At 45.4% G+C, this 22,734-nt stretch overlaps 1 protein-coding gene across 5 annotated transcripts in view; it reads left to right on the forward strand.

Moving 5' to 3' along the window:
• Positions 1–22,734, forward strand: part of PAK5 (p21 (RAC1) activated kinase 5) — a 95,483-nt gene that overhangs the window by 40,834 nt on the left and 31,915 nt on the right. For 3 of the 5 annotated variants that reach the window (XM_074864422.1, XM_074864425.1, XM_074864426.1), the window contains exon 2: positions 9,558–9,772. In XM_074864422.1, the coding sequence (XP_074720523.1) occupies positions 9,569–9,772 (204 nt within the window). In that variant the 5' untranslated portion in view covers positions 9,558–9,568. Of the gene's footprint in view, positions 1–179; positions 257–9,557; positions 9,773–22,734 lie in introns of all 5 variants that reach the window. The other 2 variants (XM_074864421.1, XM_074864424.1) reach the window with 1 other exon arrangement.

Here is a 22,734-nt window from a genome sequence, read left to right on the forward strand (position 1 = left end):
TGTGGAAATGAGTCCTCTTACAAGAGTAGCTTTCAATAAGAAGAATGAGTATTGTTCCCTGGAGTACATCAATCCTAGTTTGGCCACTCTGTACCAGCTTTTACTATTTCTCTGGAAGCATGCGTTGCCTTTTGTTACTATTTTTTCCTGTATTTTGTTCCATTGTGCGTTTCTATTAGATATATCTCATGAGCCAGCTATCAAGAGACACCCTACTGTGCTGTGACGAATGAAGGCATTTTCAACCATAAACAAGGTATTGTGGGATTGAAAAGAAACGTGGACGATGACAAGTCCTGGACAGCTTGTAATTGTTTAAATGTATTTTTATTATGTTGTGCAGTGACATGGGAACACTGAAAAACTGGCTGATTTGACCTAAGGTTGAAGTGAGCAGAATGCTGCAGGGTAAATGAGGGGCTTTGAGAAGGGTAGCGTTTTTGTGTTTATTGGGTGTAGTCTAGTCCGTCAGTATATGTTTTTCCATGATTAAAAAAATGTATTTTGACAGTGTTTAAATTAGAGATAGGAGCCCGTCTCATCTCAAAAAAATAGAAGGCACCTTGAAAATCTGTGGGAATAAGTCGATTCCTGTTGACCATCAAGCTTTTTTGTGCCTAAAATTCATGTGGGACTTAGTCTGGAAAAACTGTGTGATCACAGGTGTTTAATTTTTCATCAGTGACACTTTACATTTGGAAGAGTTTAGCAGGGTGATAGAAGACTCTCAGAACTTGGGCTGTATGGGCTGACTTAGTTCATTCAGGATTTGTAGATCCTTTTTGTTGCTGTCAGAGTCAGTGTTTAAAATCAGCTTGATTCATTAGTAAGGTATGTCAGAACATTTTCTAAGGGTTTATTTTATTGTTCCCAAATTGAAACGCTCGGATCACAATTGAGAAGAGCAGAGGGTTAAGCAGGGATCACAGGAAACGGGCTCCCTAATTAGGTGGATGAGCCAACCTGGTGTTCTCCTGCATCTGGTGTTGTCCAGGTGTTGTCCATCCACATGACAAAAGAAACAATATCCTTTCATGAGGTCTGAAACTACCTTCTATCTACAGTAGTAATGAGACCTCCCTCTAGTTAAGACCAGTAAATGAATGAATAAATGCAAGACGTGACCGCAGGACCCACCTACCTGTGGTTTGAGTGTGCTCTGCAGGCAGCTGCCCCCCAGTTCCTGCGTGCCCCCTGTTCATCTCCATCCTGTACATCCAGAAGGATCCTCTGGGAGTTAGGGAGGTATTTAGGCGTATCTTATCTGGGAAATCAAAAAGGTTTTCTTCTCTGTCCCACAGTCACAGTGGTGTATCAGGCCTGACCTGAAACCAGTGTGGTTTTTAAGAGCCTTTCCATTAACTTTATCAGCTTCTCATTCATTTGGCTCTGTTTTTCCAGGTATAGCTGCTTCTTTCATCTCCTGAAAAATAGGGTAGCGTTCTCTGTATTTTCAGTTAAAAATAGAAAAATAGTGGTAAATTCTTTTAAAAAAATGTATGCCTGCAATGAAGGCACACTTTTTTTTTTTTTTTTTCCCCCAAAGGAAACTCACACTCTGATTGCAGCCAGCAGCAGCGGGTCCTCACCAAGAAGCTTTGAACCATCCTTAAAGCAAACAAAAAGGAAATACAAAACTATTGTTGTTGCTATTCCTTATTTTAAAAAAAACCCACCAGCCATTTTCCTCATTTTTATAGCTATATAGATACATAGATACGTGTTGGTCTCCTTCCACTTGCTTCAGCAGCGGGGAGTTGCACCAGTGTGAGCTGAAGGAGAACCAACGTCATTTTTATCTCTCAGAGTATTTCTTAGCGATTTATGCTGCCATCAGTCCACACCAGGCATTTGCTTTCTCCTCGAGATTGAGTATCAGCCCAGCTCACATTTATCTGGAGTACTGGCTATGCAAGCTGGCTTGACACGTTAATTTAATTTGTTCTTCTCAATTCGTACTCTTTCATTTATGATCAAATATCAGGAAAGGTTACAATTAATCAGAGCGCGGGAACAGAAGCTGGCAAAGCTAATGATGTATTACTGCATTTTGGTTCCTCCAGAGGGGAATAATTGAGGTCCTTGTGCTACGAAAAACTATTATTAGAAAGTAAAATTATCAAAGGAAAGCGACCCACACCCATCTCCCATTCTGCAGTCTGTGTTTCTAACAGTTTTCTTAAAAGTTCTAAAAATGAAGCATTTTATTAACACTCGTGGCTGTAACCAGGTTTTTTGGCTGTGTGGCTGCCTTGGGGGAAAATGTGCCTTTTCACAGGGCACTGTGGGGTTTGAGCCCTCGCTGCTGCCCCCTGCTCTGGGCTTGCAGATGATACTCAGTGTGCATGAAGGCAATTTTCAGATGCTAATAGCATGCCCGTCCCCGAGGGAAAAGGGCTCTGCTGCTGCTTGCTCAGCAGAGCAACCACAGGGAATCCCTGCAGAAGAAATACAGGCTGAGGGACTTAATGTGGTGTACGCTTCCTAATTGAAAATTAACTAATTGCTGTTTGTTTAAAAAGCAAATGTGTTGCTGGGCTGAGACAGAGAATGAACACTGAGCCCCTCTGAAGGGAATACATATGTTCAGCTCTGGGGCCCCCAACATAAGGAGGACATGGACCTGCTCAAGTGGGTCTGGAGGAGACCACAAAGAAGATTGGGGGGCTGGAGCACCTCCCCTGTGAGGACAGGCTGAGAGAGTTGGGGGTGTTCAGCCCAGAGAAGAGAAGGCTCCAGGGAGACCTTAGAGCAGCCTCCTAGTACTTAAAGGGGGCTACAGGAAAGGTGGGGAGGGACTCTCGATCAGGGAGGGTAGGGATGGGACCAGGGGTAACGGTTTTAAACTGAAAGAGGGGAGATTTAGATTAGCTATAGGAAGAAATTCTTTACTGTGAGAGTTATGAGACACTGGCAGTTGTGTAGCTATGGTATGCAATCATAAAAAAGCTCAATTTTTAAGTAAAAATACCCATCTCACTGTTATTTTAGTTACTAACTTTATAAGGTTATTGTATGTTTTTATGTATTGAAAAATTTCACATGCCTTTGCTCAGTGTTAGTCTGTGGGGTCATCTGGGATGGCACGTGCCATGGTCAGTGCTTAGTGGATGCACTTGGGACTCTTTGCTAGTTTTCAAGATTACAGGACAAAGTCTGTCCAACTTTCCTAGTTTTCAATCTAAAAGAATAGCTACTGGGAGGGGAAGAAAAAAGCAACTCCGACTTTTTCGTTGGGAACAGGATCTGGCACTCCTAGGTCAGGCAGACCTCTCTCATTTGGTGGCTTGACTGGAATATTCTTATTTAGGATATGATAAAAGATACAGAATACAATTAACATTAGGATTGAAGCATCCTTTTTTCCTTTTATTCCCACTGCTTCGTGTTTTACATGCCGTAAGTGCAAAAATTTATTCTTAGAGGCTATTTACATAAATCTGGACTTTCAGCTTTTCAGTTCATCAGTCCCCCTGAGTGTCCCCTGATCTCTTGTAGAGGGGAGGGACAACCCAGCAAGACCCCAGGGTGGGGCTGAGTGTATGAGACTGAACAAACAGAGCAAGCTGTCACCGCTGAACGTGAGCTCAGGGATAGGAGCTAAGCAAGGCTTTAACTTTTCATGGGAAAGCTATTGCTGAAATTCCTGCCCTGAGCACAGATATGGGAGGACCTGAATGGGCTCCCCTGGCACCCAAAATAATACTGCCACCCTCTTACTCCAGGGCAGGCCTGTAGGATACTTCTTGCTGAAAAAATACCTTCATTTGTGACTGAGAGGCAGCACGACGATGGTGCAGTAGCTGACAGAGTGGATTTGCTTTGCTGGTCCGTGTCACACACCTTGCATAGGCAGTTCTCTCAGACTCAGGAAATTTTCTCTGTGTGGGGCAGACCTGATCTGTTGTTGAAGGTCACGCATGAAATTTGGATCAGTCCGGGAGTCCATGGCACTGTGGTGCTCAGTGAATTATTTCTGTGCATAGAAAGGAGTGTAATGAAAAGGAGCCAAGTCTGGCATAGATCTAACAGGCAGGGTGTGCTGATTAGCATGTAATTTGATTTGTTAGGCACTACAGTAAACAGCATTAAGTGCAAAATGCAGTGATTGCTCCTGATAGCACCCTTTCAGCGTTACCTCGGTTCCTGCAGCAGCTGGATGGAGCAGTGTTACAACTGTTCAGCAGGCACCAGCAGAGCTGGCAGTACTCCTTTCTTGGGCAGAAGCTTGAATAACACAAATACGGCCATTACAAAAGGTTTTGGGTAGCGGTATTTACAGAGCACAGCTCGCCCATTTCTCCTGCTATCCCTACTCCTTGCCCATTCCCCAGTGGTGCAGCTGGGACCAGCACTGCTGTGGGTTACTCAGCCATCATCAGCTGGAGAGGTGGTGTGATAGTCTGATTTTCCCCAGCAGTATTGTGTTTTCCTCCAGTAAATGTCATGTCTGTATTTTTTCCATTATGGCTTTAGTAAAGAAAGTCCCTTGTCTTTATTCTTGTGCCATGGTTGGAGGAGCCCCTCAGCATTGCAGCCCTGAGCTGAACAGAGACTTATCTCCTGGCTCCCCTGCTTAAGAACAGACTTGCTTTTGGTCTTAGGCTGTCTAAATTCTTTGTTTGCTGTAGCTGAAGAACCACCTCCTTCAAAACTCCCATTTACAAACACAAAATTAATGTGCTACGTCATTTCAGCGTAAGGATAAAGTCTTCCTATAGAAATATAGGTGTTCAGTTTTGGGCCCCTTACTACAAAAAGGACATTGAATGACTCGAGCGTGTCCAGAGAAGGGGAATGAAGCTGGTGCAGGGTCTGGAGCACAGGTCTGATGGGGAGCAGCTGAGGGAACTGGGGGTGTTTAGTCTGGAGAAGAGGAGGCTGAGGGGAGACCTCATCACCCTCTACAACTACCTGAAAGGAAGGTGCAGAGAGATGGGGATGAGTCTCTTGAACCAAGGAACAAGCAATAGGACAAGAAGGAATGGCCTCAAGCTGTACCAGGGCAGGGCCAGACTGGCTCTTAGGAAGTATTTCTTTCCAGAAGGGGTTGTTGGGCGTTGGAATGGGCTGCCCAGGGCAGGGGTGGAGTCCCCATCCCTGGAGGGGTTGAAGAGTCGGGTTGACCCAGCACTGAGGGATCTGGTGGAGTTGAGAACGGTCAATGTTAGGTTAATGGTTGGACTGGAGGATCTTCAAGGTCTTTTCCAACCTAGATGATTTTGTGATTCTATGAAATACCCTATTGCAGCCATGTAATGCCAAATCCTGTTTTTTCTCCCTCCCCAAAGCTAGCTCAAGCCCACTACTATCAACAGTAGCTGTTGTTAGGTCAGGCTCCCCCAGGCCCCTCGTGTTGAGCATCACCTTGCACCACATATGTGGTGCTGAAATCAGCCAAACTATTTATTGGCAAAGCACATTCAAGTAGAGGACAGACATCCTGGTGGTGCTCATTCCCACAAAAATAGCAACAAATTATGAGTACGATACCTCTCATTTCCTCTCATTCTGTGGGGGTAAGCACAGGAGGAGCCAGACGGAGAGATGGCATTTGCTGAGAGACCTGGCACAATCAGGAGTATGTTGGAGGCTGTCGGGAGGAATTAAGTTAAGGGTGAGTGCTCTGGCGTAGGGAGGATTGGGTGAGGAGGCCCCACAGGCAGCTCTGTAGAGCTGCCCTGCAGCCACTTACCTCCCTTCACCTCTGCTAAATGCAGGCGATTGCCCCGTTGTCTGTGGGATGTTTTCCTAACTCATCCCATCAGGAAATGAGGGTTTCTTGACAACTGGGAGAGGATTGCTGTTTCACATGACAGAGAATGGATAGGTGCCTGAATTAACTTTTAAGTTCACACATTTTGTGCTCTTGATTTTGTAACGTTTGTGTTGCGCACACGTTATCTGGCGTCCTGGAAAGGTCCATCATTTCTCTTCAAAGCGCTTAGGGTACCTCTTATTCCTAAAAGAATTTGATAAGCCTTGGAAAGCTTTTGCATTTTTTCACTTGTCCAGGATGTTTTCTGCTTCCACACCTGATTAAATGCTTTATTTTTTGTATCATATCAATAAAGCTGCGGCAAAAATTAAATCATCTCCTTTTTTGAGGCCTGAGGACTGAGCACATTAGTGGGGACTGAATCCAGGTTCTTACAAGCCAGGGGCAAGAGGTTTCACAGGCTTGGCTGCCCCAAACCCACATCCTCAGACAGCTAAGGAAAACAAGTACCATCGTTCCAATTCTTTGGGAGAAATGAGGGGAAATGAACTTTCTTTGTAATTGCTGTGTATATTAATTAGTTATTTAGAGGGACCACAGTAAGGAGAGGACAGCTTTGCTCTGCAGTGAAATGGAGAGACCTTGCTGGCTGACAAAGCAGAGCAGCAGCACGCGGTGTTTATTATCGATACCCTTAAGAGCTGGTCAAGGCTCTGCTCCTTGCAGAGGCACCAAGCAGCCATTGGCAGAGCTGGCAGGGAGGCAGCATGGCCTGGGAGGGCTCCTGCCCCACTCCCACGGAGCCAGGGCTGCTGTCAGCCAGGTTTCCTGGTCACCTTTCACAGGCACAGCTCCACAGGGGACGTTCTGCGGCCACCGAGCTGCGCAGCATTTCTGCATTTGCCCGCATGACTGAATCTGTCCCTTGCTGTGCGATGTGCCAGTATCCCTGTCTCTCCTGCTGTAGCTTCACAGTCAATTTAAGCTGATCTAAGCATGAGCTGCAGTCAAAAGGGGGGTGCAGGTCCCACTGCCCAGACCTCAGACACCATCCCTGTGCAAAAACGTGGCCTTGGCATCAGGTTTTAGACTAAAATATTCTCCTGAGAAAGTAAAGGTCCCCCCGGGCCAAATTTCACATTTGCTTCTAGCTGCAATGGCATTAAAACAAGAGAGCACAATGTATAAAAGAGCAATTTAAAAACAAAAGAATAATATCTTGTTGAATGCATCTGCTGTATATTTTTAAAAAGGCAATATGCAGTATGCCAACTGACATGCTTTTATTTATCGGATGGTTTTTGGGGTTCTGGAGGACTTCAAGCATCCAACAGCTGCATTAGGATGCAAGTCCAGTGTGAAACCCTGTGAGTATTGGCATTGATCAGATGAAGAAGTACATGTCTGGAGCTGATGGTTTAAAATGTGACTCCAATAGGTCTCATAGATTCACATCCCAGAGGGTGAATGAAATCAATCCAGTGCCATTGATCTGCAGCCAGCTGCGATTTGTGGAGCCCTGTGGATGAGCAGTGAATACAAGCTACTACCTGAACTGCCAGCTTGCTTCTGTTTGAGCCTTGAAAATAAATAATCTTTGACCAGAGACCAACCGTGATGGCTTTGGGTTAGGCTGGAAACATTTCTGCAAGTGCCACAAGGTACCCAACATGCCAGTAACAAGATAAGTAACAAGATCACAGTGCTGGAAGTGGAAAAAGAGCCAAGTATCAAGGTGATCGTAAGAGGTTTCAGAAGAGGAAGGTGAGGAAGATACACAAGTTAACAGAGATGTAGAGAGCCTGTCAAAAGGGCAGGAGATTTGGAGGAAGTTCAGAGAAGGGGAGAAAGCCAGAGGGAGGTGTGGAAGATGAAACCTGTGAAGAAAGGCCAACAGGAGCAAGTCTGCTCTGTCTAAAGAAAATAGACACAAGGGACACAATCACCTGCAAATACACAGCGGGGACTTATAAAGCAGCTAGCAATCAGTTTTCAAAGAATGGACCTGATCTTTAAATAAACTAGTAAAAGGGAATGAGAGTGGAATAAATACCTGATTTATCATCTGGCAGCAGCAACGCAACTGTATTTTCTTCCCTGAGCTTCTCCTCTCTGCCTCCTAAATCATAAAGTCAGGGCAGCACCTTTACAGCTGAGTCTCTCCTGTGATACAAGAGGTTTTGTAGAGCTGCTGGCCTCCTCACGCAGCTGCTGTTTCAGGCACATGCTTCTCAAGGGCTTCCCAAGCCCTGCTTGAAATGGCCATGAGATCAAGGTGGAGGACTATTTTGAGACAGCAGAAAGCAGGTAGAGTACTTTTCCAGGACAGGACAACATTTCACTGAAAAGCAATAGGACCTCTGTTTGTTTCCCTGGGACCAGGGATTTCTCCTTGCCTTACGCAGCAGGTTTCTGGAGTCCTTCAGAAACTCTGAACTTGCCTGAATATAACCATTGGGCTCCACTTTGTTTTAAGGCAGGACCCACCAAACTCAAAGGTTAATCACAATTATGAGTGCATTGGCTGTTTCCTGTGCCCGTAAAAGTGAGCAAATACCTTCATCCCTTTCAGTTTGCAGTTCATGCCTCCTTCCACTGCACCTCTGAAACCTCTTTTGCCCCAGCTATCTGCCTATGTGCCTGCAAACCCTCCTGCTGCCTTCCCAAGGCTCCTCAGGAGGGTTAAAGCAGGTGGGAGGAAGGCAAACAAACCCACTTTTGTCAGGAAATAACAACTAACATAGCTGACTAAAAAGCCCACTTTCTGTCAAGTTAAGAGCTGTAACAATTAGCTTTACCAGGCAGCCAGGTCCACCCAGGTCTCTCCAGCAGTGCACGAGCTGGGAAGGTCATGTTTCCTCCCACAGCCTCCAGTTCCTTGCTTGCATAGCATCAAAGGCACTCCTCTCTTTTCCACACCACCTGCACAAAGACCAAGGAGCTGATCCTTCTTCCTGGACTTTAAAAAGCATAGGGCCGTTACTGTAATGAATCCCACCTGATTCTGCTGCCAGGAGCCACCCGGCATAAACCCAGGTGCTTTGGGAATGCAGCTCTCACAGCAAATCGTGTCTCTCCTGAAGGAGAGAGATGCCATGTAAATTCCATGGTTATGTAAATGCCATTATAGCAGCTGCTACCTGATACTGTTTTTAAGCAGGACCCTTTAGGAATGCAGATGAAGGCCCTTAGACCAGGGTGGAATTAGATCTGAGCTCTCTGTCTATTCACATCTCTGAAATGGCGTAGGAAAAAAATCTCCCTTGCACCGCTGGTGGGTGAGGTCCTGGTATGAACATAGCGGGGCCAGGCTTTCATCTGGGATGGGTTGTCTGTTCTCCAAGGTCTGGTGTATAGATTTAAGACAGAAAACTGTGTGTGCATTTGCTTTCGTGGCGTGTTGGGGCACGGCTCACCACTTACACTGTATGCTGTCCTCCAAGCAAAGCCATGTGCTGCTGGTGGTGTTGCTCAGGGCTGTGAGCTTTCATGGGACATCACTTGCAGCACGAGCAGATAGCAGAGAGAGGAGTAGAAAGTAGGACCTGGGACTCTCTCTCCTGGAAATAGAGGCATTTCCTTGTTTCATAAGGAATTATGAACATTATATAGATTCGAGACTGGGTTAATTTCTTAAAATCTCAGTGAGGGGAGGTCAGATAAATGCTTTCCTTACATAGATCTCAAAGACAGTATGTGTGGAGTAAAGTTCATATAAGTATTTGGCTAATAACATCTACTAAAATTGTCTGTGCAATAGAGTGGCTGCAGGTTGCAACAAAGCATAAAGAAGTGGGTTTTTTTTCTTTTCTTTCTTGTTTCCCTATGACTTCTCCAGATTTTTCCACCATGTTCGGAAAGAAGAAGAAAAGGCTTGAAATTTCTGGGCCCTCTAACTTCGAGCATCGGGTTCACACTGGCTTTGACCACCGGGAGCAGAAGTTCACGGGACTACCTCAGCAGTGGCACAGCTTGCTGGCGGACACGGCCAACAGGCCAAAGCCTATGGTGGATCCCTCATGCATCACTCCCATCCAGCTCGCGCCTATGAAGGTATCGTGCAAAGTCACCTTCGAATTCCCAAACCTACCTTTAATTGCATGTAACCTTAATGAAATAATACCAGTAGTGGCTGTCTTGGGAGGCAGGCAGGGCTGGGGAGCGTGCAAGTACAGATTGAGCTGCAAATCCAAATATTTAATAGCAGAGCTGCAAGGAAAAAGAGTTATGTGTGTAAAACTTGTACAAATGTCCCAGAAGAGTGTGAGTCACGGGTCTTGCAGGGGCCCTGCCTTTGTGCTCCCGGGCTGCAGAAGGAACAGCCCCAAGTCCCGGTGCAGGCGCAAAACGATGCAGCATAAAGCTCCTTGATAACTAATTTAAGAACAGTGCTTTAGGCAAAGGCAGTTTGGAGCAAGGGAGAGAGGGAAAAGTACACCGAAGGAAAAAAAACTAAATTGCTTCTTCAGCGGGGCAGGGAGCTCAGGGAGGGATGTCACTGTCACCCGCCACTGCCTGGAGGAGGTAACGCAGGTGATGGAGCTGAGCTCCTTGCCAGGTGGTAAAACAACAGGAAACAGCCCCAGGTTGTGGCTCGGTGGTAAAACAACAGGAAACAGCCCCAGGTTGTGGCTCGGGAGGTTCAAGCTGGACAGCTGGGGAAAAAAAAACTTGGCTCAGAGGACGGAGCAGCACTGGACAGGGCACTAGTGTGGCTCTGGGATTCCCATCCTTAGAGATACAGGATTCTGGTAGACAAACTTGCCCTGATTTAGCAGCATTTCTGGGATTGCAGATCCTAACATCCCAGTAAATCACACCTGTGTGCTGGTGGAAGCCTATACCCCGCAGGCCACGTACATCTTGCCATCATGCAGCTGCAAAATAAATTTAGGATTTCATTTTTATGTGGATTTTTCTGCAGCCAGAGAAAATCAGATAATCCCGAGAGCACAGACCCTGTATTTATATTTGATAAGTGCTCTTTGCTAAATTTATATTTACTGCCTGCTCCTGAAGGACACTCATCACTTGCTGATCAAGCCTGCTGGGTATTGCTACAGGACAAGGGAGATAAAACCAAAGTCTTGATTTTTTTTCTGTAATAAAACATCTTATTGAATAAGAGGCCCACAATAATGAGGAAAAAAGTAGGCAAACCTTTTCCTGCTAGGGGAGGAGAGCAACTTTGTTCCACAGCTGCCCTTAACACCAAAATATTGGTTGCCTAAAGATGTGGATGCATAAAGATGTTTTAAAATGAAAAAAAATCAGTTACTATCCTGCAGCAGTACCGTCTCTTCTGCAGTTCTGGAGCCATTAATCTGTAAGTTTAAAAAGTTTTAAAATGTATTAGCTTTCTCAGCACCATACAGGCAATACGACTCTGGGTCGCGGCCTGCGAATGAACATATGCCTAGCTGGATTCATGTGCAGAGTCCCACTGAAACAATACGCTCTGCGGGGTGCGAAGGATCAAGCCCCAAATGAGTAATCACCCCATTCTGAAGTGGAGAAAATCACTGTCAGTTTTTTCCAAGAAATTGTGAATTCTTGCTTTTCTCTCTGTGTATCAGAGATCTATATATGTGTGTATATCAGGGATGCACTTCTGAACTAAACCATCCTGTGCCAGCTGGGGCCAGGAACCAAAATGCAGCTCCCGAGTTGAGTTTGTTGTTCCAGCCTTGGGCCGTGGTGGTCCTTAATGCTGCTGTGCATCCCAGGATGCGTGTCTCGGGGACAGGATGCCTGCAACCTGGTCCCCATCTCGCCAGTGGCTGTGGGGCTGAGCACAAACAACCCATCTGCAGAGCAACCCGCGCGAAGGGTTTTCTGCGCAGATGGAAGATGTGAATTTGGAAGCAGATTACCCAAATTGCAGTTAGTTGCATGCCACCGCTCCAAAGGTGTAGTAAGACAAGGAAATGGGGTTAAGACTGAAGGATTCAAGAAACTGTGCCTTCACCCTCCAGTTACTTTCCCTATCTGAGACTCAGATACAGCCTGTTGAAATGCGCCTTCATAAAAGTGCTAGAAAAAACAGCTTAGTTTTAAGAGCAACTAAAAGGCATTGACTGTTATCTGAGAACTTCCTTTTAACTCTATTGCAAGATATCATTTTACTGTATATTTATTAAGAATTAACATGCCTTCTTTTGATATAACTTCTGGAGAGAAACTGAGTTCTGGCCACTTTAAGAATATTTAATGTTGCTAAACTAGTTCAGCATAGCCATTTAATTTAGATGAACTTTTCTATGTGTGCACATGCACCAGCACCTTTAGTTCTGTTGAAAGGTTATTTAGGCACTGAGGATTTCATAACTTCTGTGAGAACTGAAGATTTAAAATACACTTGCAGTTCGTGAAGATACGAACCACAGATTCTGAGATCTCAATACTGTTTGCAACTTCTCTCTTTTCCAGCCAGCAGTTGATAGTTTCATTAACACACTTGTGAGGGCACTGAGGTGTAGCAGAAGAAGATTGATAATTGTGTCCTGAGTCACAGTATTAAGTCAGGCTGAGGCATTTGGCCAGAGTTAGTTCAAGCTGTGGTTTCAGGTCATACAGCAGCCTTGTAACACCGCTATTCTGCACTCCTAAATTTATTCTCTGTTTGATTACTTCCTTCAGTATTGACTACCCGTATGCTGTGAGGCAGAAATGTTCCTGCTAATAGGTGCTCCTTCGTGACTGAAGAGTAGCACAGATCATAGAGGTAGACTTTGAGAGCACGATTTCTTGTTTTCGAGGCAGAACTGGTGTTTGCTTGCTTTGGGCTTCACCCAAAGCTGAAGCAGAGGAAGGGAAAGACTTCTTCTTGGCTTATGTAGGTTTTGCAGCTTCCCCGGATAATGGTGTTTGTTTGTTTCTCAGTCTGCAAAGCAGATAGGATCTGATGGTACACAGTGCATCGCTTTAGGTAAAACCCATAAACGATAAATATTCTCACTGCTTCTTCTATATTCAAAGGCAGCAGCAGCAGCAATGACGAACAGGCAGTGCCCTGGGCTCCCAAATATCCTGGGGGATGTCATCGCCCTGCCTCTGCGTTGGCTGGGATGAAAGGCTTGTAGTGCTTTTGCACGCGGGTGGCGGCGGCTTGTCATGGTAATACCAGCGTTTGAATCCAAACCTGAGCTGACTGTACAAATTCATTCATTTCAAGTACAAGGAGAGACAATAATGGGATTCCCCTTCCCGGTGTGGGTGACCCAGATACCAGCTGAGTATTGTGTATTTCAGATGCTAACAGGAGTCAGTAAAACACGGCAGAAAATTTAATGAAAAATGGAAAGCGGCAGTGATCTTGATAGGTTTGGGGTGTGGAGACAGGGGGGTTCAAAAAAAGGCCGATTTCTCACAGAAAACATCTCCTCATGAAAAATGTGAATTGGCTGTGTCTTCCTGTATAATAGGTTTCATGAAGTCTGAGATCCTGATGCCAGGCCTCTTGGTCCTCTTGCTTCAGTACTTTGTAGTTGTCCCATGTGTACCTGGAGCTCATGGTTTGCGTGTTTGCCCTCAGCACACAATATGCTTGGCCTGTCATCACCGTTACGCTACACAGGAGCCTCAATTTGTTGCCACCCTTTGATTTTTGGAAAGCTTCAGAATCAATAACTAAGCAAATGCATTGTCCTTAAGGCAGCAAAACTCATTCTTCACTCTGCTCAAAATATTATGAATATTAGGAAAACAAACACCACAACCCTTCTTTTGGGGATTTTTGCCAAAAGAATTTAGCATTGGCTTTATAAAGATGCTCCATTAAGATGCTTGAATGTCTGCTGCTGTCAGTGGGAGCAGGACAGCACTGAAGACTTGTTAAAATCCCTTCTCATGTTTCCCAGTGTAGCGAACAGCTGAGCGTCCTCACTTCTGTCAGTTACTGAAGGAAAAAACACCACACTGGGATTATTTTTCAGTTGTCTGTGCTGGTACATGCATGCCATCGCTTTGCTTTTGTTGATGCTTTGGGCAGTCTCACCCATCCACACCGTCAGCAAGATCAAGGTACCCAACTTGAGGTTGACATGGTGGTGGGCTTGTCCTGGAGCAAGGAGGGAGGTGGCTGTGAGTGTCTGGGTGGCCAAAGACATAGTAGAGGCATCAAGAGGACTGAATCCTTCCTCGTGGGACTTCTGCATGTTCTTCTCCCCTGAGCACATTGCAAAAAATCCACCCATGTTGACGTTTCCTGAATTTTCTCCCCGTTTTCTTCCCTCGAAAACACAGGGTGTAGGGGGATGAGGGCTTTCACTGCCCCGTGGTATCTGACATGCACTGAGGTGAGCATGAGCACAGCTTGGTGATGTGGAGGGGTCAGTGTTCAGCCAGCAAAGGCAGAGCAAGATCCTCAGCTTCACATCGATGCTGTATTGTCAAGCAAAATGGAAGGAGCGTCTTCTGTAATGTACGAATTGAACTGCCTTAAAAGTAGAGAAAACAACATCCTTTTCATCAGTTCACCAAAATGCCCTTGAATTGCCCCACGGCTGGGCCGAGATGCACATTAATTTGAGATGCACATTAATTATGCCATTAATCTGCAGCAGTTCACTTACCTGGTGTCCTGCAATCTGTGGGTGTTGCAGGACAGAGAATTTCTGTAGGGGACAGACCACAGGGTCACTGGCTTTTCTCTCTCTTTCATCCTCATGTTTCAGTGGTCTAATCTGTATGTTTTGTCTTATTAATTTTCATTTTTCTCACTTCTGCCTCTCAAACTTTGACCCTGATCCTGGCGAGTTAACTGTAATTTTTAAAACTTTTCTAAGCTTCTACTGCTGTATTGCAGCCTCTCTACTACACAGGGAAAAAAATAATGAGAAAATGAGTTACTGGTCATGGCCCTTTTAACAGCTTTGACATGAAAATCAAAGCTTCTGTTTACTGTGCTTGTTGACAGAGGAAAAGCAGATATTTCTCTTCCCCATCCTATTTGGCCTCTTAAAGCATTTCGAGACATGAAATTCAAGCCTCATTTAAGGTGTCATTTTATTCCTACATTTATGGAGGAATATGGACTTACATAGATGGAGGACACCGAGCGTTTGCACAGAGCCGTGCACAGCAGTGCTGAGTGGCCAAAGACCTCAAAGAGAGGAGATGAGCAGGGTCCTTGTCTGGCCTTGAGCAGTCAGAAATGTCCAGCTCTCATTAGGTGACCCTCAGCCCTCTCCTCCCGCATGGAACCGCACGGGGGAAATGCCTGACCAGGAAAAGGGGGTTTAGAAATAAAGAGCTGCTCAAAGGCTTTGCCCTCTGTTGGGGGCAGGTGGACAAAGCCTTCCCAGATTTTTACCTCTCCTTCTTGGTAGCTCCTCCTTGTACTTACTCCTCCCACAGAATCACAGAATCATCTCGGTTGGAAAAGACCTTGAAGATCGTCCAGTCCAACCATTAACCTCACACTGACCGTTCTCAACTCCACCAGATCCCTCAGCGCTGGGTCAACCCGACTCTTAAACCCCTCCAGGGATGGGGACTCCACCCCTGCCCTGGGCAGCCCATTCCAACGCCCAACAACCCCTTCTGGAAAGAAAGACTTCCTAAGAGCCAGTCTGACCCTGCCCTGGCGCAGCTTGAGGCCATTCCCTCTTGTCCTATTGCTTGTTCCTTGGTTCAAGAGACTCATGCCCCCTCTCTGCACCTTCCTTTCAGGGAGTTGTAGAGGGCGATGAGGTCTCCCCTCAGCCTCTTCTTCTCCAGACTAAACCCCCCCAGTTCCCTCAGCCGCTCCCCATCAGACCTGTGCTCCAGACCCTGCACCAGCTCCGTTGCCCTTCTCTGGACACGCTCGAGTCATTCAATGTCCTTTGAATTGAGTGAGGGGCCCAAAACTGAACCCAGCAATCGAGGTGCAGCCTCACCAGTGCCGAGTACAGGGGTAAGATCCCTTCCCTGTCCCTGCTGGCCACGCTATTGCTGATACAAGCCAGGATGCCATTGGCCTTCTTGGCCACCTGGGCACACTGCTGGCTCATGTTCAGCCGGCTGTCAATCAACACCCCAGATCCCTCTCTGACTAGCAGGTTTCCCTTGGTACCTCTGTAGATGGGACAGTCTGAAGTTCTTGCCCAAAGGTTGGCTCCCATCCCACCAGGATACTGTGGACCTACAGCACTTCTTCGGCCGGGACAGGACCTGGAAGGCTGCTGACATCTCGTGGGCCTTCCTTGTAACCACATCATGAAAATTCATGCTTAATATCTCACGGTTCCTAATTACATGCTTTGCAATCACACATTGGGCCTGGCGCATGCTCAGCTGGGAGGAGAGAAGATAGAGGGGGCGTCTCCAGAAAGTGCAAGAGCCAACACCTTGCAGCATAGGAAATTCTGGGTGAAAGGAAGATGTTTTGCCAGCAAGCCTGGTTGAACAGCGGGACAGCAGCCTGGAGGGGCTGTGGGATCTCAGCCTTTGGAGAGGACAAAATTTGATGGACAGTGCCCTGAACAGCCTGACTGGATTTTGGCGTTAGCTCTGCTCTGAGCAGGAGGTTGGACTGGATGACCTGCAGAAGTCCTTTCCAGCCTCAGTTCTTCCATGATTATCTTCATCTACAGGTGATTATGGTCAGATTTGCAATTGTCCTGTAAGGCAGCCCCACTTTCAGTTTATTGTGATCACTAAACACAGTGCCAGAAGAAACTACAGAAACATATTTAAGTAGAAGCTTTTTCTTTCAAAGGGATAATGCTTTGCTCTTGAGGGCTATTTGATTTACCATGTTTTTAAAGTGACAATACAATACTACTTCAGTTAATTTCCATACCCCCCTGTACAGCTATAATACAAATATGCCACCTAGTGTCCATGGGTGCGTCTTACTGCGACATTGGCTTGGTGTGAGAAGAGCCGTTACCAATTTTGTGTAATCTTGCAGGAAATTTATCACTGTGCAAATAAAAATCAACCACAGTACGAATAACTGCAAGAAGCACACAGCTCAGAAGTTTTTTATAATTTATATCACTAGGTTAATTTGTTCTCATACGTATTATGAGAACAGTGTACTCAGACAACTATGGTTTTATTTCTGATTGTCTGATATCAGAAAATTATAGGTTTTTACGTAAGTCATTTAGAAGAATATTGCTGCTGCCTGTTGAGTTCGACAAGAGAGAAAATGCCTGAATAAAAGAATAGGAAGAAATGTTTCAGATAAGTAGTTCATTTTATGGAAAATGCAGTTTCACTGCAAAGAGTGTTGGCTGGAAGAGGATACATTTTGGAGATCAGAAATTGTTTGTTTCAGGGTTTTCTGTGAAAATACTGAAATACTTTGATTTTGAAGGTCAAAGCAGCCTTGGATGTAAAGCACCCCGGGAAGCAGCCCAGAGCAGGGATGTTACAGCAACTCATCTTCTGGCACCACCATGGCAGGAGCTGCCCGTCAGTCTCCACCGATGGACTCTGGGCAGGGCGGTCAGGTGAGATGAGAAACTGCCCAAGGACAAAAGTTAAGTTAGAGGAGAGCCATTGCTCCAGTGAGAACTAGTTTCTCCTTTTCTTGCACCCTCCTCAGATCTTCTGCATATCCACATGCATTCACTGACACTAATACATCTTCATCTCTGTCAAAAGTACGTTAACTGGTGCACGCATTTTTTTACTACAGTGTCACACTGGCAACCTAGAGACATCATAAAATGAAGCCAAGCCTGTCAGTGTTTAAGAGGCATTTGGACAATGCCCTTAACAACATGCTTTAACTTGGTCAGCCCTGAATTGGTCAAGCAGTTGGACTAAATGATTGGTTTAGGTCCTTTCCAACTGAAATATTCTATTCTATTCTATTCTATTCTATTCTATTCTATTCTATTCTATTCTATTCTATTCTATTCTATTCTATTCTATTTCTATTTCTATTTCTATTTCTATTTCTATTCTATTCTAAGGAAGCACCTCTTCCTATGGTGCTTTGAACCGATGCATTCTCAGTTCTTCTTTGCTGTTCAGAAAGGTAGAAACTCAAAACTATAAAGTTCCCGATCGGCTTTTTAGCAGCAGCTCTTTCATTTTCATACCCTTGCGTTTCATACTATTGAAGCACTTCATCCAGCCTGACTTGAAACTGTTTTTCTAGACCCTCATTTGGAGAAGAAAAAAGAGCATCATTATCACTTCAGATTGACTTAAAACACAAAATGTTCCTCAGTTTTTCAGTTCAACTAATGAACCAGAAAATCAATTGTTCACATAATTTTTCTGACTGAGATATTTGTCCCTCATAACAAACCCCTCAGATTCAGCCAGTTACGTTTGGAGGGTTTATGTTTGCAGCTGAACTGTAGACACCAGCATCGGGGTTTACAAGCAGGACCTGGCCGTCCTGGAGAAGCGCTGAGGTTACCAGTGAAAAAACCTCTCCTAGCACACAGAATAAATACTGTAAGTGGCAAAACAAGATTTTCATATTCCATCTTATTTCTCTACTTTAAATGTGCTCAAATGACCCGGGAGTAATGCCTGCAGAAATGTGATTTTCAGAGGTGGTCCCTCCAGCTGCCACGGGTAGCGCTGAGTAGGAAACGTTGCTTTTGTCCACGTTCAGCACTGCTTTAAGTGCATCATTTTGCCCCTCTGCCTTGGAGGGGTGATAACTGTTTACCTGCTGATCATGTCCCTCATTTAAAAGGTCCCTGACATCCCTGAAGGAGGAGGCAGCCTTCACCTACACCTGCACGGTCCCGCTGAGCTCGTTGAACTCGTTCCTGGAGTAGTGTCAGAGTTTGTTGTCTGCGGAGTGGAGATCTAAGGATGTTCAGAAATCCTTCCTCATCTGAGTAAGCTTTGTTCATGCAACCGTTGGCACTGATTTGAATTGGTCTGCTCACATGAGAAAGGACTTACTTTACCTGGACCCGCAGCAGTAATAGACAGTGATATAGATTACAGCCTTCTGTGAGTAAAAGTAGTTTTCTCCAATATGATTAGAAAAGAATGTTTTTAAATGCTGTTTGCATCAGCATTGTGATTCTAAGTAATAGCAGTGTTGGAGGAATCTTGCAAGGGCAAGCTTTAGTTCTGTTAATGAGAGCTTACGTGGGTGAGCAGAATTTTTCAATACGCTAAGTAAAGATTGAGAGTAAATTTAGAGTTCACAGTCTACATCTGCTGGGGCAGACTAGCCTGCTTTAGAGCTCAAAAACCACGTTAACCTGTAGGTCTACACACAAAAGGGGCAAACTCTCAGTGTCAGCATTTCAGAAATTGAATCTGGTCTCCTCTGGGAATACCAGACTAGGAATACTCTCCAGGTAGCACTCTATAACCTGAAATGAGCCAGGAATTAGATGCTGAGCAAGGACACTCGTAATCAGGTTCTTTTTTTAATGTGGAAGTTAGTTCCCTGAAGACAAATTTATAGGAAACTGTTCCAGTAACTCCTCTCACTGCTTGCCTGCCCTGATAAATGCGCCACGCTCCTAGCTTGCTGCCTGGAGGTGGAGGGCTCTGGCTCCATCACTGCTGTTGTTTCCTTCCCATTTGTTTAGTCAAGCTTTTTGCCTCCAAAACTTGCCCTGCACTGACCCATAAGGTCGCTGAGGTCAGAAGCAGGATTTTGGGCAGGTGGAGGTGATGCTTTGGGGCAGCTGCTGCGGCGGTAGGGTCCTTCTGGTTTCTGCACCATAGCAGTAATCCCCCAGAGCAAAGCGTGGAAGATAAATGGTAAAGTGTAACCAGTAAATGCTCTCCCCAGTAACCATGTGGAAAGGCTGAATGTGTTTTATCAAGCTTCAATCAAATAATCCAGCGAGCTCTTGCACGGCTCAACTGAGAAAGCTGATGGAGTAAAACACCCTGGGAAATTTATTTCCATGGACTGGCCAAACTTCCAATAGTGCTGCTGGAGTCCCTCAGGTATAAAATTGCATTGATGTTAGAAAATTTCATTGGTGGCCGGCGAAGGGAAACACTAGGTGGCAGCAAGAAATAGAAATTCGTCTCCCCGCATGTCAAAAGCAGGCACAGCAGAAGTAATGAGAAATCTGCTTGGCCATCGCAGTAGTATTTGTTCAAGGTAGAGGTTTTAGCCCACTTCATAACAGGTCTGTGGAGGGGATTTCCATATCAATTTGGTCACACAGCATTTGCACTCCACATCGGCACTAGGGCAGTGTTTGCTGCTTCCATTTCCATTTAACCATGTAATGACAATAATCATTAACTAACTACACGTTCTACACCTCTCCGTGATATATTTGTTCCTAGGTCTACTAATGACCTTGTTTTGGTCCATTGTAGTCCAGAACAGAAACCATACTGGTTATAGTTCCATTAAATTATATGCTATACTATAACCAAACAGCCAAATTTATTCAATCCCAGCAGCATTTAGCTCAAAAAGAATAGTAGGATCAGGGGGAAAATAAGTGTTGCCAAACAGCTCACTTACCTGTGGAGCCCAAGCTCCAGGTGTAAGTGTGTTTTTTTCTATCTCCTGCTCTGACAGGATTAGATCTGGGCTTTTGTGGCTCTCTAGGAATTTGAAAGTGCTTTGCTGCTCTTTCTTGTCTTTCCCTTCACACAGGATCCAATTACACCAGACAAGTGCTGTATATTACAGGGGAATAACGCTGACCTGCCTGCAGAGACTTTTAAATACCTTTTCTGTTGTCTGTAGGATGAACTGTGCAGGCCAGAAAAAAAAAAAAAAAAAAGAAAAAAAAGGACATTTCAGATAACAGGTCTTTGGAGAGAGAAAAGTGAACAGAAGAGAAATATTTAGGATGAGCATTTCTGCTTTCTAATTGCCAAGGTCTGATCCAACAGGCTTTAGTTAGCTGTCAGGATCACAGAGTTAAAAGAATAGCAAGAGATTGTGAATTTTACTGAATTTTACAGTTTTGTAGTCTGAACAAAACAATAATTGCTATCTGTGTCCTAGTTTGCATTTAATAATGCACTGAGTACAGTGCAAGCAAAGATGCTTATTGCCAAGATTTATGCTTCCATATGAAATAGCACTTTCCAGGAGCGTTGGGATATATAGGTGTAGAAAACTGGTTTAAACACACCGGCTTTTATGAACCACCCCAGGAAAACACTCTGGGGCAGGAGGTCAGGTCTGACTCCCGTCCCACACCTTGGGCCAGGGGAAGCAGCCCCATTTCTCTCTTGTCAGCAGTGACTGCACGGCCCTTCTCCTTCTTCCTGACTCCCCGCGCTGCGCAGGGCGGGTTGGAGGAAGGGGAGTGAGCAGCACTTTGTCAGGCAGATTAATTTATTAAGCATGTCAGGACCAATCTGCCGCTGGGGACGGAGTACACTTGGCAACAACGCAGACCAGCAAATCGAATCAAATTGAGATTACCCTAGAAATGTTTCAGCAGTTTCTTGTAAATGAGATATTGTGGTGCTGTGCCGGGCATCACCGCTGCAAGTTACTCTGCTACGGAGCATCCTCTCAAATCTTCTGCCTCAGTTCCTGTCAAGAAGGTGTTTGCTTTGCACTTCTCATTTGCAAGAGTGAATAATTAAAACATCCGTTCAGGAAGCTCCTCATGTCTTTCCTCTCACCTGCCTTGTAAATTTGACCTAACCGATAGATCTCTGCGCAGGGGCACTCTTGGCTCTATGTCCATGTTTGCAGGTGAAAATTGCTCAGTGGGAGTTAGAACCACTTACTTAGGGCATTCCTACTGCTGCATTTCCCATTTCATAGCTGTCCTTGAAAAGGAGAATTAATACACTTCCTTGGAAGAAAGAATACTGCAGTTTACAATATATATGAAATTATATTGTGGTTTTATTTTGCTAATACAAATTCCTAAATTTTCTGAAATCAGAGTGAGGTTTCAGAATACGAAGGAGCGCATAATACTCAGAGACATCAATCATATTAAAAAGCACACCTTGCACGTGTGTGGCCAGGAACGCACAATTTTAGTGAAATACCTTGAAACTCCCCCCCTTTTTTTAAGGCTATGGAACTGAGGCATTTTTCAGCATGGCACCGGCTGCAGGGTGATTTCTCCTGCTGTACCTTGACAGTCCCTTCCCTGCCAGCATGGCCAGCGCACCGCACACATCATCCCGCTCTTCCTCGGTGTTCCAATCCCAAATACACAGGGCTGTGATTGCAGAGACTGCCTCAACCCTGAGCGGTGCTTTGCTGGGCTCGTGAGAGACGAGCCCATCGATCTGCGAAACGCCGGCTGCGCGGCGCTTGGGACTGAGGCACTCAGCAGCAGCTGCTTCTGCTCACTGCCTTCACCTCATGATTTATGAAGTGGGAGGGTAATTCACAACCCTGCACCGCGGCTTGCAGAGCGCAAGGAGCTTCTCGAGCTGGCCTCCGTACGCTCTGAAACAGAAACGTTGACTTTGTCTTCAAGCATCTGCCATATATAAAGCCTCCTGCGCTGTGGTAAATCACATAAAAAAGTAATACAGTTTAAACTGTTTGTTCTAAATTATCAGACTGTCAAAATCCTCATTTTATTAAAAGCGGGGAGATGACCGCGACCGCAGCGGGGTGACCCAAGCGCCTCTTCCCTCTTAAGCAAGCGCCACACTGCCAGAGCTGTCAGATGAAGGCAATTACTTCCCTAGCGTAAAATTTTATCACACTGGAATTTACTTAAATATTTCAGAAAGCTCAATCAAACCGCAGCCAGAAATCTTTCACTAAGAAAAAAAGCGCTGGGATCATTAATTGGGTTAATGCTCCATCAACCTTGCATTTGTTAATGGGCATGTTTAGGGCACGAGGGGAACCTCATCTGGGGAGATGTCATCTGAGCTACAACGACGGTTTATGCTGTGGTGCGACTTCATGAATTACAGACTGTCCCTCTCTTCAGGCTTTTTTAATTGGCTTTGTTGGTCGAGAGCAAGCTGCGTTCTCCGCGGCCGCAGTCGGTGCTCCTGTACCACGGTGGTCGTTAACAATAAATGTACAGGAGGGTGAGCGAGGCTGAAGTGATGGGGCACTGTCTTTTACACCACTCACCCTACTGCGGGGCGCCTCTCCCCATGAAAATCCCACACCAACA

This window comes from Strix uralensis, chromosome 3 (assembly GCF_047716275.1).
Source record: "Strix uralensis isolate ZFMK-TIS-50842 chromosome 3, bStrUra1, whole genome shotgun sequence".
In the NCBI taxonomy this organism is placed as follows: domain Eukaryota; kingdom Metazoa; phylum Chordata; class Aves; order Strigiformes; family Strigidae; genus Strix; species Strix uralensis.